General features: G+C 41.3%; 1 protein-coding gene across 7 annotated transcripts in view; it reads left to right on the forward strand.

Annotated features, from left to right (window-relative positions):
- Window positions 1-19,304, forward strand: part of sobpa (sine oculis binding protein homolog (Drosophila) a) — a 354,580-nt gene that overhangs the window by 300,833 nt on the left and 34,443 nt on the right. For 5 of the 7 annotated variants that reach the window (XM_043687070.2, XM_043687069.2, XM_043687066.2 and 2 more), the window contains one exon: window positions 5,848-7,980. In XM_043687070.2, coding sequence (XP_043543005.1) covers window positions 5,848-7,827 — 1,980 coding nt within the window. In that variant the 3' untranslated portion in view covers window positions 7,828-7,980. Of the gene's footprint in view, window positions 1-5,847; window positions 7,981-19,304 lie in introns of those variants that run through there. The other 2 variants (XM_043687068.2, XM_043687067.2) reach the window with 2 other exon arrangements.

The raw sequence follows: 19,304 nt of genomic DNA on the forward strand, positions 1-19,304 counted from the left end.
GTGGTTAGCACTGCTGCCTCACAGCGCCAGAGACCCAGGTTCAATTCCCGACTCAGGCGACTGACTGTGTGGAGTTTGTACATTCTCCCCGTGTCTGCGTGGGTTTCCTCCGGGTGCTCCGGTTTCCTCCCACAGTCCAAAGATGTGCGGGTCAGGTGAATTGGCCATGCTAAATTGCCCATAGTGTTAGGTTAAAGCAGTAAATGTAGGGGTATGGGTGGGTTGCGCTTCGGCGGGTTGGTGTGGACTTGTTGGGCCGAAGGGCCTGTTTCCACTCTGTAAGTAATCTAATCTAATCTAATCTAATATAGAAAATAATCGAGAATGCTATTGGAATGCTGGCCTTTGTATCTAGAGGACTGCAGTATAACTACAGAGGTTATGCTGCAGTTATACAAAACCCCGGTTAGTCCCCCCCTTGGGATACTGTGAACAGATCTGGGTTCCACCTTAAGAAGGATATATTGGCCTTGGAGGGAGTATAGCGTAGGCTTACAAGAATGATACCTGGACCTCAAAGTTAGGAAGAGAGATGTCTGAAAATTAGGGTCAGACCATTCAGGAGAGATATGGAAGCAATTCCATACACAAAGGGTGGGAGAGGTTTGGAACACTCTTCCTCAAATGGCCGTTGATATTAGATCAGTTGTTCTAAAACTGAGATCAATGTTTTTTGTTAAGCAAATGAATTAAGGGATATGGGCGTGGGTTTTCTCCGGGTGCTCAGTTTCCTCCCACTGTTCAAAGATGTGCAGGTTAGATGGATTGGCCATAGGAAATGCAGGGATAAAGTTGGGGGGTGGGGGTCGGTTGTCTGGGTGGGAAGCCCTTTGGAGGGTTGGTGTGAACTTGACGGGCTAAATGACCTGCTTTCACATTGTAGGGATTCTATGAAACCCAGCCTTCCCTGAGCCTCCCTTGCTAATGACACTTTTCCAGAAATTAGTCCCCTCCCAACTCTGGCATTGAAATCTCCATGTCAACTCATTTCCCTTTGGGACACAGGACAACGACTGGTCAGGGCTGAAGACGAATTCTTCTTTGGCTTCATCTGTCACTTTTCGGATTGGGATGTACACACTGGTCTACTGTTTCTGAGTTAGGATGAGTCAAAGGGTCATGAAGTATTTTCTTATCTCACAGTGGGGTTCATAGAGACAGTCTATTGGTTTATATTTTCTGACAAAGCCCAACTCCATGGAGTCAACAACATTCTCCCTCAGGGTTACTCTTCCAGAAGTGAGTGTCACCAACTGATCCATTATTGTCTGAGCTGATCTATTATTGTCTGATGGATATAACTCAGGGCATCTGTGTCTTGGTTCACAAGGCAGCTGTGATAGCCATGCTGTTGTTCAGTTCGGGTCCTGCTGGGGTTGTCCATGAGTTTGCTTTTGTCGCAGGTCCCAAGCTCCATTTTAACAGGATCTTTTAACATGGGGTAGCTGCTGCACACTGACTACCACGCAGTCCTGGGGGAGTGCAGTTTCTGTCCAACTGCAGGGATGGTCCACGTTCCACTACAAGGTAAGAGATAGATGTACACAAATATTGTTTCCCCTGAAGCCCTGTGCCCCCAAACCTGAGCCCACATCCTGCTTGCCTGTGGATCAGAGTTGAAGCAGAGACGGTGCTCCATATGGACAGTGTCTGGAATACTAGTAAAGACTTGTTGCTGTCCCATCAACAGGCCACAATTGGCCAGTCACACCCACCCTCTTTTTCTGACTGCACTTCAATATCCCTTGCACCTTTTACTCTTGTTGTCAGGTTCCAAGCTACAGCCTTTGAGCCTCTGTTCCCCACTCATGGTTCCATTCACTCCCCCACCCCACCCCACCCACTGTATCAAACTCTGAAGCTGCTGTCCCTGCTCCCCGCCCCCCTTCCCCACTTCCCTCCCCCCGCCCCTGGCTGTGTTATGTGGCTGAGTCAGCCTTTTTCCACACAGTCTTTCAACCAACCGATCATCTACCTGCTTCCCTGTACTGTCACACCTCAGGTTGGCTCCTGGTGGAAGTGGCGATGCCTGCTCCTCCTCCATGTTCATGCCACCTCCGTGCTGCTTTCATCCACACTGCTAATGTCACTCATTCCCACATTGAGTCTGTTTCAACCTAACAAATTGGGTGATAGCCATTCTCTGGTTCATCCTTAAGGAAATGTCTTGATCAATCAGAGACAGCCTGCCTAGTTTAAATTTAAACAAAAGCTTGGCAGTTAACTGTCAGTCATCACCTAACTGATGAATAGTGGTCTTGTGGTGCAGTGGTAGTGTCTCTACATCAGGGCTTGAAGTTCCACATTTCAGGTTTCCAAATGTGAGTCATAACAGGTATAAACAGATTAATTTAAAAATATTTTTGTTCGAACTGATGCATCCTCTATGACAATGTATCTACCAATCAGAGCCCATGCCAACCCATCTGCGCTGTCTTCTCAAATAGTAACAAATGTTGTCGTTCCTCTTTTCAAAAGCTTCTATCAAACATCTATTTTTGTCAGCAATACTCATGATGCATGTTAGTGAAATAAGGAATTCCAGTTATGGTCTCCTTGCCATAGGAAGGAAGTAGTTAAACACGAAAGGGTTCAGAAAAGATTTACAAGGATGTTGCCAGGCATTGAGGGTTTGAGCTATAGGGAGAGGCTGAATACACTGGGGCTGAGTTCCCTGGAACATCCGAGACTGAAGGGTGACCTTATAGAAGCTTTTAAAATCATGCGGGCATGGATAGGGTGAATAGCTAAGGTCTTTTCCCTTGTGCAGAGGAGTCCAAAACTAGAGGGTACAGGTTTAAGGTGAGAGGGGAAAGATTTAAAAGGGACCTGAGGAGTAATTTTTTCATGCAGAGGGTGGTGTGAGTATGGAATGAGTTTCCAGAGGAAGTGGTGGAGGTGGGTACAAATACAACATTTAAAAGGCATCTGGATGGGTACAACAATACTGAAGGTTTGAAGGGATTTGGGCAAATTGCTGGCATATTGGACTGGATCAGTTTAGGGTATGTGGTCAGCGCAGATGAGTTGGACTGAAGGGTCTCTTTCCATGCTGTATGACTCTATGACACCTGTCATCTGCAGCCAAGGCCTATGTCTGGCCACGAGGGCATAAACTCAACTAACAGTTAAGAAGCTGTTGGAAGTTGTTTTGGGAAAATGTGGACTTTTATCTTAATTTATGAACTCCGGTTTGCTGATTGGCCCTCCTCACCTGTCTGTCTATACGTATCTTTCAAGCAACAGTCACTCTTCCTCCCTCCTTATCCCTCTAAACAGAATGTAGAGCAGTGTGTATGTACATGTGGAAGTGAATATTAATTAGGCCTTATACTCAATTAACCACCCAATTAATACTTAAATTTGGGCAGTTGCATAAGCTTTCATTGACAAGAAGCAACCGCATTTATGAATTTGTATTTTTGGTGGATAATGTGTACCAATTTCATAAATGATAAGTCCATTTCTACATCTCTGTGATCCAGCTATATGTGGACTTTGTTTATTTGCTTCATTTATTTATGGAGAACAGTGTTTTGCAAAGAATTAAATAATGATAGGGGTCTATGCATGTCATCATAGTGTATTAAACAGATTTATAAACTATGACCAATAAAGGGGTAGGACCTTTTTTTTCACATTAAGTTGCAAGCAGTGATTGCATTAGTAAATGAACTTTCAAAGCTCCAAAGTTGCAAGTTCATAAAGTTGTGGTAATCCTTGGTAGTTATTGCATTTGGTAGTGATTGATCCTTGGCATTGAGCATTGTAGTAATTGATCTTCTTCAGTAACACTGTTAGATATATTGTGGAGAGCAACCCATAGAAATTGCTGCGTCCGACTGTAGGAAGAAAGAAGGGAACAACCCAAAGTGAGAGGGCATATCCAAGGTGTTCGTGGCATTTCCTTCAAGGCAGCCAGAAATATGGCTGATTGCCCCATTTCTATTGCTCTCATTTCACCATCTCATCCTGTTTCTCCCGTCTGTCCTAACAACAGTGAGGAGCAAGTGCCTGCTGACTAATGAAATATGAGAACAATTTCCACTGAGAAATAATATAGAAATGAAGAGGGTGAATTATGTAATCTAAGCTGTCTAACCATCTCCATTTCGACACACACATTGATTGGTTTGTCCTGAATGCTATATTGAGAAGTGAGCTGTAATGATATTGTCAGAGCCTGTGATGTGTTATTTCTATAGTGCAAATTCAGCAGGTATTTGCAAAGAGGGTTATGTGAAGCAGTAAAATTGTGTAGTCTCTTTGTAGTAATGAAGCTGTGTAAATTATGTAAAAAAGGTTTTTATTTTAATTTGGATTTCAAACAGAGGCAGGTGGGTGTTGTTTATTTCTATGAAAGGTTTTCTTCAAAAAAAGTCATGTCTTTTCTGACCAGTGACTAAATTTAGCATTTGTCAGAAAAGATGACTGCTGACCCCTGTGGTGTTAATGGAAAGATGTTTATACCGTGGGGCTTATGGTAGGTAGCATGAACATTAAAGGTTATTAGCTTTCTTTTCAGATCAGATGAATGTTGGATTGAACAAGTTTTTAATTTAATTTAGGGTTGAATTCAGAAACACATTTTGTTTCACTCCTCAAAAGAGTTCAGGGTAGTTAAAAGAACCAGTCACCTGAGAAGAAGGGTTTAGTTTATAAAGCTTCCAAACTTAGAGAATTTGGTTAGAAATCTGCAGGTTATTAAAGCTGACAAGGGTTAGTGTCTCAGGCTTGTGAAACGTTGATCTCAGCAGACTTTGAATGGACTCATTGAATTGTCTCCACAGTCCATGGAAATTAAAATGTAAGGAGTTAGCTAAATAGAAATGTAGAGATGAGATGGGGTGTAATTTTTCTGGACTTGAGTCTCCATGATGCATAGTGTCAGGAGGAAGTACGTTGAAACTTTTATTTGTTGTGTGCTTGAGATCTTGATGAATGCCATCCATATTTAGACAGCTTTTTTTCAAAGTTCTTCTTTTGTGTAGTAAACTGCTGTACTTTTGTTAAGGAAATCTGCAGCATCATATGAAAACGTCTGTGACTAACCACCATGTGAAATAACTAAGTAAGGATCTATCAAGACAGGTTTCAATCTAGGATGTGGCTTGTCCAGTACTATCATTATCTGGGATCATAACCGATTAAATTCATTAAATATAACTTACTCAATATTATCATTTTGGAACCTACCAGAGGGGATGAATGTGGAAATGGGGACTAAACGGTAGCTTACTGTGATATATGAATCACTCCTGTTTTTGGCAACTATTGCTCTTGGTATTATAAGATTTCCACCTCTCCCCTTAGCCACAACCTCAGCTTATCTCTGTTTGCCAAAGCTAAGTTCTCGATTTTGGAAAAGGGAGAGATCAGCCTGATGCAACTGCTGGCTACTTCAGTTACTCCCTCATCTCCCCATTCCACTCAAAACTCAAAACCCTGATGCTTCTACCCTTTCTGTAGGCCTATCCCTTCAAGAAACAGTAGCCTCTATTTTTCAGTTATTTATACCATCGAGAAAACTTTGGCAATACAGTTGGAAAGTTATAAGCCTTACAACACGTTGCTACATTAAAGGTGCTATATCAAGGCAAGCTGTTGTTATTATAAATCTAAGTCAGTAAGATAAAGGCCCATAATCAACTATTTTATATTAATGTCATGTAATTTGGATGGCTATCAAATTCACTCTATTTTCAATGAAAACAATGTAGTGTCTTTGAGTGATTAATCTGTTTAGGCAATTAAATAATATTAAATAACTTCATACTTACACCAAACATCATGTTTGTTTTGGAGTAGCTACACTTTCTAATGTGCTTTCAATTGTTCTGACCACAGGTATGTGACTGGTGCAAGCACATTCGGCACACAAAAGAGTACCTAGACTTTGGAGATGGAGAACGACGGCTACAATTCTGCAGTGCAAAATGCCTCAATCAGTACAAAATGGACATATTTTACAAAGAGACCCAAGCCAACCTTCCTGCTGGGTTGTGTAATGCTGGGCATCCTCCAGTGGAAAATAAATCTGATAACCCAGGCGTGCAACTACTGACTCCAGAGTCTTGGAACATGCCACTGTCAGATGCTCGGAGAAAGGCCCCATCTCCTGTGGCACCTTCCTCGCAGACTCAAGTCCCCATCCATTCTGCATCAGCTACTCTGTCCCCATCCGATCCTGCCAGTAGTTCTACTGCCAAAATTCACACCCCCATCTCGAAGGCAGTGGCTGCAAATGAAAGTTCCAATATTGCATCAATGCAGCTTCAACAGCCAGCCAATTTAGTGCCTCCAGTGGGTGTCCCTCCAGGTAATCCCTCTATGGTCATGACAAACCGAGGTCCTGTGCCTCTGCCAATATTCATGGAGCAGCAGATGATGCATCAGATTCGCCCATCATTTATCCGGGGACCTCACACTCCAAGCCCTAACAGCCCTCTGTCGAACCACATGATTTCAGGGCTTGGTCCTCCAACAGGGGGTTCCCGAACTATAGGTCCTAATTCCAGCCCCATGCACAGGCCGATGCTCTCGCCACATCTTCATCATCCATCTACACCCACAGTGCCAGGAAACCATCAAGGGTTACTCCCCTCAGGAGCACCCCTGCCAAATGTTTCCTTTCCACACATAAACATGATGCCAAATGGCCACATGCATATCCCACACCTTTTAAACTTTGGGGTGCCATCACTTGCTCCTTTGGTCCCCCCTCCAACGCTCCTGGTCCCCTATCCTGTAATCGTTCCACTGCCTGTGCCGATTCCCATTCCCATTCCAATTCCACACACAATTGACTCCAAATCCACCAATGGTATTTCCAGCAATGCTGAGAGTCTCATTCCAAGCACTTCTAACGATGAAGATGACACAAAAGAGCCAAGTAGTTCATTGACATCAGATCATATGCAGCCGAGGCCTTCCAAGTCCACTAAAGCCTCAGCTAACTGCTCAAGCCATTCTTTGAACCAGCCAGCCATACTTCTCGACACCAGCAGGAGTGAGGTTGTCGATCTAACGGTCAAGCCTAATGGTCCAATTAAAAGTGATTTTTCTTATGCTGACATGGTAGACTTTCCGCAAGATGGAGTCATAGACTTGACCATGAGCCATAGAAGCAGACTTAATCACATCGGTCATAGGCCTTTGCATCCTTCTGTGAAACTTGAGAATGAAGGCAGAAGTGTTGTAGATTTGACTGTTTCTAGTCCAGATAAACGGAACTGTCTTGACTGTAGGGATTTTCCTGATTTGAACCCTATTGAATCAAAGGTGTTATCATGTAGTGATTCCTCCCACTGCAGCACTATCCAGCTAAATTCAGGAGGTGACTCTGATTTAACACCTTGTAATCTGGTTGTGAATGGCACAAAAAACGTGGATGGTTCCCACTGCTCAGAAGAAAGACCAGACCAGCAGCAGCAGCTACAACCACAACAGCAGCAGCAGCAGCAGCAGCAGCAGCAACAACAACAACAGGAGGAGATCGCTGTCAACGAGCTGGAGTCAGTCAAAGAAAACAACTGCACACCAAACTGTCAACTGGAGTTAGAGGCAGGTAAGAAGGCCTCAATTGAATCACCCCTGGGTGGGGTGGACAAGCAGGAGGTAAATCATAATCCTGCAGATGAGGACCATGCATATGCCTTGAGAGTAGTACCCAAGACGGGCTGCTTGATTCAGCCTGTGCCAAAAGCGACTGAAAAGACTGCTATAGCACCCTGCATAACCTCAACGCCAGTACTCAACACAGGGCCCGAGGACAGTGAACCGCCACTGAAACGCAGATGTCTCCGGATTCGAAACCAGAACAAGTAAAGGTTTGTTTTGAAATGCGTTTACAAAAACCTGAAGGCAACACATTTGCAATACAAAAGAAGATACAGTCACATCTGACCTTATGGCAATGAGCATTTCAAAAATGGTTAATTGTAATGTTAACAAAAAAAAATAAATATTTTAGGCCAATTAGCACAACATGTTTCCTCCAATAAGGCTTTATACATTCAAATTGGCAGTGATTTTTGGAGTTTTTCGGATAGCTTGATGGTGCTAATATCAAGGGATCCAAAACATGCCTTCCATGGGGGCAACACTCTGTGATATTTCACTCTCCTGGGTATGTTGATTAATCAAAAGTTTGGTGTATGTCATTTTAAAGCCGAGAATTCAAAGAAATGTTCTCTTTTATTCACCTGATAAAAAAATGAGATAATCATTCCATTTTAAGTGCATTAATTATATTTAGATGTCTTCCGTGTTACAATTCTGACAGGGCACAAGTTGTACACATAATGAACTTGTCATACAGCTACTTTTACTTGGCAGGTTTAAGACTGTTGTGGTCATGGGTGGCTGGTGGTGGAGAAAAATGAGTCCTTGTTCTTATATAAAGAAGACAGCGATTTCCTTTAAATCAGTATTTGAAAACTGAGAATAGCAATAATACTGCCCTAACGAAAAAAGTTACTGAATGTTTATTTATCACTGGATTCAGAAAGGGCTCTGAGTGAATATGCTAGCAATCATAAACATCCACATTTCTGAAGACAGTTTTTCCCCCTTTAAGTAACTGCACAGTTTGGGGCCTCCCAGGGACAAATCCGGTCTGTCAACGAGAAAAACAAATGGGAATTTTTTTGTTGGTCAGCAGGTGTCCATCAGGAAAAAAAATAAAAGTTGCAAATTCTTTGGTATAATTACATTTTGTTTTCTGCCCACATTGAAATGAAAAAATGTTGTCTTCTTTAAACTCTCATCACGAAAAATAAAGACTTTTTACTAAAGTAGCACTTTGACTACAATAGGCTCCTTTTGAGATTGTGCGGATTTTGTCATCAGTGATGAGCTAGCAATAGTCTCAGGTGATTTCAAAGAAAGTCTGGAACGATCTAGTGATTGCTGTGGCATGGATATTCTTGCCTTAATTTTCTTCCAACAGTGGCTGTAGCGAAATCTAGCAATAATGTCACTGAGCAGGTAATGTAGCCAATTATATTAAAGAATTCTCAAAGACAGCAAATCACTGAGCACAGATTGTTATTTACTTTTGAATCATTTCACAATGAGTGAAATAATAATTGGAACTATACACGTGGTGGAGATGGTGGTGTACTAATAATTTCACCGGACTCACGATCTAAAGACCTAAACTAATATACCGGGAAAATAGATTCCAATTCCACCATGGTAACTGGTGGAATTTAATTTCTTTTTTTTAAATTAGAATTGAAAGCTAATTAGACTAATATTGACCACGAAACTACCATCTGGTTCAATAATGTCCTTTAGGGAAGGAAATCTGCCATCCTTGTTACTCCAGACCCCTGGCATGTGCTGGACTCTGAATTGCCCTCTGAAATTACCTAGGAAGCCATTCAGTCAATGGGAATAGGCAACAAATGCTGATCTTGCCAATGATGCTTACAACCCATGAAAGAATGAATTTTAAAAATGGAGATTGAATTAGAAGCTGAAGAAATATTATAAATGGAAAGATTACTCTTTACAAATAAAGTTTAATGAGTGAGAGAGGTTGTTGTCAATAATTATGACTAAGTACACTCAAAAACTCAGTTACATCTCTTGCAGTAAGGCACAATTTTAGTTTTGATGATCTTTGTACTGGGGCTAGCAGTGTAAAAGGTGCAAGTCCCTGTCAAGTTATTTCTAAAATAAACTCAAAGAACTACAGACCCTGGAAATCTGGAACAAAACAGAGTGAGCTGGAGAAACACAGCAGGTCTGTTGATAGAAAAGCAAGGCTAATATTTTGACTCAACTGACATTTCAACATTGGCTCAGTGGATTCGAAGCATTAACTCTGTTTTTCTCTTAACAGATGCTGTCAGACCTGCTGTGTTTCTCCAACACTCTCTTTTTTCCAAGGTTTTAACTGTGCACTCATGAATGGGCTGAGAATCACTGAGTTTCACTTTAAACTATCTGTGAAAAGACACCAGATTTTCCTGTCAGTTTTATTGCTATAATGACAGAGAATTCTGACAGCTTTGCTATGACTGAATGCATAAATTCCAGAACAATTAATTGAATGCTAAAGGGATAATGGATTGAACAAACTGGCTGCCTAATTGAGGGGACTGAATAGTGAGTAAAAGTGACTTAAGTCAGGTGCTGTCTGTGTATAGGAAATGTGCCATGTACAAGACAGAATGGTAGTATAAATGACAACCTTAAAGTAATTAGCAGTACAAATTGCACATTCTTGCATTTAATTCCAATGAGGACTATTATAATTCTTCTGAGTGTGTTAACATTCCCATAATTTTACACAGAGCATCTTTGAAGAGCATTACAGCTACACATCTGAAAGTCTCTTGTTGCACTGGAGGACTAGCTTGCTACCTTAATGGAGACAGGAATTTAAGCTCCTACATGAGGACACAGAAAGTAGAACGGAGAGCTTTCAAACAACTAAAATTACAAAATTATCTTCTGTACAATATGCAGGATTTTGTAGATTGTGAATGGACCTTGATGAGAGAACTTTTTTGGGATGTGAACGGAGACTATGACAAGTTACAGTAATAATTTTATTATTGTGATGATTAAAGCTGCACACATGGGATGAGGAAGTTGTTTTAGTCAAATATCTGAAAGCATTGTGCAATGGAAATGTGGAATAAATGTATTACAAATTAGTTGAACTGTTCTTGTGGCATAAATTAGATGGGCTCTGATCATAGGACATAGATGCTTAAGTAGACTATTCGGTCCATTAAGTCTGTTCCAGCATTCAATGAGATCATGAACAAAGAGACCTTGGAGTGCAGGTTTATAGTTCCTTGAAAGTGGAGTCGCCGGTAGACAAGATAGTGAAGAAGGTGTTTGGTATGCTTGCCTTGATTGGTCTGTGCATTGAGTATAGGAGTTGGGTGGTCATGTTGCGGCTGTACAGGACATTGGTTAGGTCACTTTTGGAATACTGCATGCAGTTCTGGTCCCCCTGCTATAGAAAGGATGTTGTGAAACTTGAAAGGATTCAGAAAAGACTTACAAGGATGTTGCCAGTGTTGGAGGGTTTGAGCTATCGGGCAAGCCTGAACAGGCCGAGGCAATTTCCTTGGAGTGTTGGAGGCTAAGAAGAGGGGCATGGATAGGGTAAATAGACAAGGTCATTTCTTTGGGGGAGTCCAAACCTAGAGGGCATAGGCATAAAGTGAGAGGGGAAACATTTAAAAGGGACCTAAGGGGCAACCTTTTCATGCAGAGGATGTTGTGTGGATGGAATGAGCTGCCAGAGGAAGTGGTGGAGGCTGGTAGAATTACAATATTTAAAAGGCATCTGGATGGTATGGGACTAGATTTATTTAGCATATCTGGATGGAATGAGCTGCCAGAGGAAGTGGTGGAGGCTGGTAGAATTACAATATTTAAAAGGCATCTGGATGGTATGGGACTAGATTTATTTAGCATATCTGGACAGCATAGACAAATTAGACCGAAGGGTCTGTTTCCATGCTGCACATCTCTAAGTTGCTGACTGATCTGATAATCCTCAAATTCACTTTCCTGCTGTATCACCTTTTCCTTTGATTCCCTTAATGACTTAGTGGGCGGCATGGTGGCACAGCAGTTAGCACTGCTGCCTCACAGCGCCAGAGACCCGGGTTCAATTCCCGCCTCAGGCGACTGACTGTGTGGAGTTTGCACGTTCTCCCCGTGTCTGCGTGGGTTTCCTCCGGGTGCTCCGGTTTCCTCCCACAGTCCAAAGATGTGCAGGTCAGGTGAATTGGCCATACTAAATTGCCCGTAGTGTTAGGTAAGGGGTAAATGTAGGGGTGTGGGTGGGTTGCGCTTCGGCGGGTCGGTGTGGACTTGTTGGGCCGAAGGGCCTGTTTCCACACTGTAATGTAATCTAATCTAATCTAAGAAATTTACAAATGGACTAAAAATGTCTATCTCAGATGTGCGTACACCGAATGCAGCCTTTACAGCCCACTGCAGGAAAGAATTCCCAGAATCGCTACCTTATAACAGAGGAAATGTTTCCTCATCCTTGTCATTCCTGGGTAACCCATTACTCTGAGATTATGTTCACTGGTCCTAAACTGTCCCACGAGGGGAAGCAATCTCTCAGCCTCAACCCTGTGAAATCCTTTTGAACCTAATCTCTCATGCTTCTAAACTCATGTTGTTCTGCCCTAGTGTAGCTTGCTGGAAATCATGCCCTACTATTCCCATGGGTAGAGTGAAAGGCCAGAAGGCAGTTCAGTGGTCCTTGGTTCATGGAGATGAGCCTTTTGGCATGTCTGGACAGATTGCTCCTTGATTTTCCTTCTCCAGGTACTTTCACTTACTTACAGAGGCACGAGGTAACTGGTTCACACTTATAAAGTCTCTGATTTATTGATTAAGGGCATGCACTGTACAACAGCTGATGAGGGGAAATAAACTGGCTTTCTATTGGCTTGAGGTGTTTTTTAACTGCAAATAGGAAAACGACTCCCCCCTTTCCGGAGGTCCGATGGCTTCTGACTGATTATTCACACCCACAAGCTGTTCAGCTACCTGGGAGACATTCACATAGTTGTTGGCAGGTAGGAGGCCTTTGCCATTGAAAACTAGTAACAGGTCCCCAGATCAGTCAGCTACTTGTTGCTGGCTGAATCTCCATTGTATAAACTCCAAGGCTGCAGTTCATCTGCAGTAAACTTTCTCTCGTTGCTTTAACCAGCAACTGTGTAATCAGCATTCATAATAAGTGTCAGGTAACCTTTAAAAAGTACATGTCATCCTTCCCACAATTCTTGGCTTTTAAATCAGGCCTTTTCCCATTTTCCATTTTATAGCTCAATAATGAAAGCCTTTGCACCATTGAGTACAGACCTAGCCTACTCAACCTCTCCTTATCAGAAAATTCCATCATACCTGGGATTTTTATCCTGCTTCCACTGCCAGTATCTCTCCCCTTAGATAAGGGGACCAATACTGTTCACAATGTTCTTGGTATAGTCTGACCAGTGCTGTACAGCTTTAGCAAGACTTCCCTGTTTTTATACTGTATTTCCTTTGAAATTTAGCCTATATTGCATTTGCCTTCCCTGTTACCTGCTGAACTTTTACACTACCTTTTTGTGATTTATGTACAAGGACTCCCAAATTGCTGTGTGGTGCAGCTTTCTGCAGTCTTCCTCCATTTGAATAACTTTCAGATCTTCTATTATTCCGGCCAAAGTGTATAACATCACATTTTCCAACAGTATATTCCAAAAGGCATATTTTTTGCCCATTATTTTAATCTGTCTGTAGATTCTTTGTCTTCCTCACCATTTAGCTCTCCACTTGCTACAAACCTGGCTATGACACATTCTCTTCTCTCATCCAAATCATTTATATATATTGTAAATAATAGTTGCCTCAGTACTGATCCATGAGGCATTGTACACTACTAGATACAGATTGTCACCCTGAAAATATCTCCTTTATCGCAACTGTCTTTGATTAGTTAGCAAATTGTCTTTCCATTCTGAAGTATTACCCTAAACACAATGGACTGCTAACTTATTAAGTAGCCTATTTGTACTACCTTATCAAACAGCTTTTAGAAATCCAAATATATTACATCTACTGTTTCCCCTTTATCTATCCTGTTTGTTACCTCAAGGAATAAATTTGTCAAGCCTGATTTTCTCTTCATGAAACCATGTTGACCCTGTGTGATTATATTATGTACTTCTAAATATTACATGCTATTACATCCATATAACGTATATATAATTACATCCATCTAACATTTTCATAGTATAGGACATTAAGCTGACTGGTTTACAGTTACCAGGTTTTTGTCTTCGTCCCTTTTTGAATAAAGATGTTTACCTTGGCAGTTTTCCAATCCTCTGGAACTTTTCCAGAATCTGGGGATTCTGGAAGGTAACTACCAATGCATCAACTATCACTGTCATTTGTTTTTTACTTTCATTAATGTTCTAGGATCTATTCCATCAGGTCCAGGAGATGGATTGTCTTGTAGACCTATTTGGCTTCATGGAATTTTCATTGTCTTTAGTTATGGTTATTGTGTTTATTTCCTCTGGTGGAGACCTTTTTGTATTTCCAACAAACTGAAATTTTTACCAGTATCATAAGCATAAAATCTAATTACATTACATTATTTAAATAAATTACAAACAACTATCCAAAAGATCTGTTAATGTGAGAGCGTTGTAGCGTTACGTTTGGCGAAACTTTATATAATGGCTTGTAATTAAGGGTCAGAAGTTGGTACCATCTCTTGTACTTTTGAAATTTACAGTTTGTCTTTTGAAATGATTTGAATTATTGAATAACTTTAATTAAGTGGCATGAATAACAAAGTCATGTAGAAATTTATTGTTAAGAAATTGTGCTCTTTATATGGGTAAGAAACATTCACTTCTGAAATAACTCCATGGGAGCCAGTATCTATTACCGAGTCACCCTTTACTTACACATGCACAATACAAGGACTCTGACCAGCGAGCTCAGAGCCAGTCCCTAGAGACAGGAGAATCCCTGTGACTCCAGCCAGGACTCCCTGATCGGATCAGGTTAACAGCCCAAACAAGGAACTCAGACTCAATGACATCCAATTGGCCAACCTCGTTCCAATCACTACACCTTCTTTGGATAATTTGAACTAAAGAAGTTAAATTAAATTAAAAGAAGCGTGTTTCAATCACTTGTGGTTTTGATAATAATGAAAACAAGAAACATTTCACAGCACCAAGGCTGAATAAGCCAGTTAGCTTAACGTGCATCAAAACGTTTCTGTATATACTTAGTAATCTGGTTATAAGCACATAATAATCATATAATAACAAAAATAGATAACATATTCAGGAAATAGGAAAATGACAGACTGTTATTAAAAAAAGTGCAGTATTGAATGAAAATTGTATTTTTAAAAAAAAAACAACCATTCCTATGTTAGAGATCCTGAAGTACATTTAAATTTAATAATTTCATTACTTTGGTGACTCAAGCCATGTAAAAAAATACTGTACCTTGCTCCTCCCCATCCTTCATTTTTCAGGGTTGAATTTAGTTAAAATTCTGAGTTGCTTTGATTACTCTGAGCACAGTTGTCATAGCCAGTTCTGAAACCAGGTATATTGCATCAGAGATTTTCCAAACTCAATACTCTTCTTGTTTATAGGGTTTCAAATTTTGTGACATAAATGGTATTGTTTTAACAACCTACTAAGATCAGTCTCCATGTGCTGATGTGTTCTCGGGGATTGTTTGTGCATGTCAGAGGCCTGAAATCAGCAGAAACCCAAACGTCCATTTGAACGTAGTGCAGAACTTGTGTGGCAGAGTCAAGATAAAGGAGTAATATCAGCTAGGAGTAAGTAATGCATTATCTAAATCACATTGTGATTTTGTCTCGATGAAAATAAATTACTTTGGAGATGTTCACATTTATGAGCGCTTCCTTGTCCTGCATTACTTCAAAGAACCGATTAAAGGATTTTAAACTGTTCAGGTGGCCCAATGTGTAAAACCCCCAATAGCTTTACTGCATTACGTGATATGCTGAGTGGATTAGGCGAAAAGGAGCAGAAGAAACATGCATCGAGCATGAAAACTGGCATGATTTCTTTTTTGAGGTCAAATGACCTATTCAATTCTGTGCATTCCATGTAATTGTATGAAGTTTTAGTACATCTGAAAACTAAATGAGTAGGCGATGCACTTTGGAAGAAGCCTAACAAGACAAGGGAGTACTCAGTGAATGGCAGGACACCAGGAAGCTCCGAGAATGGAGAGATTTTAGGGTACTTGTCTTCGGATCCCTAAAGGTGGCCAGAGAGGTTAATAGAATAAATATGTCCCAGCTTGATATGGCAACCGTTCTGCCCAAGACTGCAAGAAATTACAGAGTTGTGTGAATGCAGCCCGATCCATCACATAAACCAGCCTTCCATCCATTTACTCTGTCTACCCTTCCTGCTGCCTTGGGAAAGCAGCCAACATACTCAAAGACACCTCCCACCCTGGTTTTCCTTTCTTTCACCCTCTTCCATCGGGCAGTAGATACAAAAGTTTCAAAACACATACGAACAGATTCAAGAAGAGCTTCTTCCCACTGTTATCAGACTTATGAACGGACCTCTCCTATATTAGAGTTGGTCTTTCTCTGCGCCTTCTCTGTAGCTGTAACACTACATTCTGCATTCTGTTTTATTACTCTGATGTACTTCAGTAAGGTATGATTTGTCTGGATAGCACACAAAACAATACTTTTCACTTTATCTTGATACAAGTGACAAGAATAAATCAAATCAAACGAAATCAAAAGAAGGCATATGGGCTTTACCAGTCATGGAATAGATTAAAAGAGCAGAGGAGGTTATGATGGATAAAAACTACAAAAACCAAAGAATTATGGATGCTTGAAATTAGAAACAAAAGCAGAAGTTGCTGGAATTGCTACAGGTAATGTTACAGATGCACAAAACTTTATTCAAGACACAACTGGAGTACTTGTGTGCAGTTCTGCTCATCTCACTATTGGAAAGATGTGATAGCACTGGAAGGTGTGCAGAGGAGGTTCACCAGGATGTAGCCTGGGATGGAGCGGTTTAGCTAGGAGTGAGGCTGGATAAGTTTGAATTGTTTTCTTCAGAGCAGAGAAGGCTGAGAGGGAGCCTCACTGAGGTGTATAAGATTATGAAGGAATGAACAGGCAGATAGCAAGCAACTATTCCCCTTATTTGAACGTTCAATAACTTGGGTTTAATGGTAAGATTAAAGGCAGGAGGTTTAAAGACATTTGGGGGATTTTCTTTTCACCCAGAGGGTGGTGGGAATCTGCAACACATGGCCTGGGAGGGTAATTAAAGCAGAAAATCTCATAACCTTTAAAAACTACTTGGATGAGTACTTGACATGTCATAACACTCAAGGTTATGGCCTAGTGATTAAAAGTTGGATTTGTATAGGTTTTGAATAATTTTTGTCATTATGCAGACTTGATGGGCTGAAGGGCCTCTTCTACTGTATGATTATTTGTACAGGGAAGTTCTGTAAACATGAATATTGCAATATTGAAGGAATTCCATGTTTGCATTGTTGTTCCCACTTCAAATGGCATCTGTTGCAGTGACTTTGCCCATCCAATTTGTTTGTCTGGTGGTCTCATTGTAAGCACTGTTTACAGAGCTGCTGGTTCAAGCACTAGTAGAAGAAGCTGTAGATGAGCTGAAGCCAAGGGTGTGTACACATGGATATTCAGACTGCTACAAATAGCTGATTGGTCTGTGCAATATAATGAGTGTCAGGATACCAGCTTTCAAAACAGGCAATAATCTTTGCATCATTTTTGGTTGTTAATTTGTTCCTTTTCCTATTTAAGTCACCATAAAAAGGCACAATGTTTACATTTTATATATGCTGTTTAGGACAGAGGAAGTAATAGGCTGTCTCACATTATCCTCCCTCCATGACTTCTCCCTGAAGAGAAAATGCATGGTTCTCCAGTCCATACCTTTTTTTTTAATCCGAGAAGCAAATTATGATGTGATATTTCAGCATGCTTTAAAAGGAGACAATACTTTATTCAAGTCTTTATTGCTGCAAATTCTAGTTGTACATATGTCTGTTTCAGCAATCCTTGCAGATCCCATAAACTGAGAACACGATGAAGGTGATGTGGAAATTCTTCAATATACTTGGTGATAATAGTCTTGGGATCACACCACTGTGTGTTGAGAAATAATTGTTGCATCAGACTAAGCTTCATTTTTGAAAAAAATCTGCAGATTAGTGAAATGGGATAGGATTGTGGTAAATCTGAGGTTCCAGGGTCCTGGAAAGCATAGGTTCAGAATTGAGTCGTAGAGTCATAGAGATGTACAGCAGGGAAACAGACCCTTCGGTCCAACCCGTCCATGCCAACCAGATATCCCAACCCAATCTAGTTCCACCTGCCAGCACCCGGCCCATATCCCTCCAAACCCTTCCTATTCATATACCCATCAAATGCCTCTTAAATGTTGCAATTGTACCCCTCCACCACTTCCTCTGGCAGCTCATTCCATACACATACTACCCTCTGCGTGAAAAAGTTGCCCCCTTAGGTCTCTTTTATATCTTTCCCCTCTCCCCCTAAACCTATGTCCTCTAGTTCTGGACTCCCTGGCCCCAGGGAAAAGACTTTGCCTATTTACCCTATTCGTGCCCATCATAATTTTGTAAACTTCTATAAGGTCACCCCTCAGCTTCTGATGCTCCAGGGAAAACAGCCCCAGCCTGTTCAACCTCTCCCTATAGCTCAGATCCTCCAACCCTGGCAACATCCTTGTAAATCTTTTCTGAACCCTTTCAAGTTTCACAACATCTTTCCGATTGGAAGGAGACCAGAACTGCACGCAATATTCTAATAGTGGCCTAACCAATGTCCTGCACAGCTACAACATGACCTCCCAACTCCTGTACTCAATACTCTGACCAATAAAGGAAAGCATACCAAACGCCTTCTTCACTATTCTATCTACCTGCAACTCCACTTTCGAGGAGCTATGAACCTGCACTCCAAGTTCTCTTTGTTCAGGACTCCCTAGGACCTTACCATTAAGTGTATAAGTCCTGCTAAGATTTGCTTTCCCAAAATGCAGCACCTTGCATTTATCTGAATTAAATTCCATCTGCCACTTCTCAGCCGATTGGCCCATCTGATCCAGATCCTGTTGTAATCTGAGGTAACCCTCTTCGCAGTCCACTACACCTCCAATTTTGGTGTCATCTGCAAACTTACTAACCATACCTCTTATGCTCACATCCAAATCATTTATATAAATGACAAAACGTAGAGGTTCCAGCACCGATCCTTGTGGCTTTCAACTGGTCACAGGCCTCCAGTCTGAAAAACAACCCTCCATCACCCTCTGTCTTCTACCTTTAAACCAATTCTGTATCTAAATGGCTAGTTCTCCCTGTATTCCATGAGATCTAACCTTGCTAATCAGTCTCCCATGGGGAACCTTGTCGAACGCTTTACTGAAGTCCATATAGATCACATCTACCACTCTTCCCTCATCAATCCTCTTTGTTACTTACTCAAAAAACACAATCAAGTTTGTGAGACATGACTTCCCATGCACAAAGCCATGTTGACTATCCCTAATCAGTCCTTGCCTTTCTAAATACATATACATCCTGTCCCTCAGGATTCCCTCCAACACATTGCCCACGACCGATGTCAGGCTCACCGGTCTATAGTTCCCTGGCTTGTCCTTACCACTCTTCTTAAACAGTGGCACCACATGAGCCAACCTCCAGTCTTCCGGCAC

Source organism: Chiloscyllium plagiosum, unplaced genomic scaffold, assembly GCF_037043375.1.
Source record: "Chiloscyllium plagiosum isolate Xiang-an unplaced genomic scaffold, Cpla_swu_hap1 HiC_scaffold_3, whole genome shotgun sequence".
Classification (NCBI taxonomy): Eukaryota; Metazoa; Chordata; class Chondrichthyes; order Orectolobiformes; family Hemiscylliidae; genus Chiloscyllium; species Chiloscyllium plagiosum.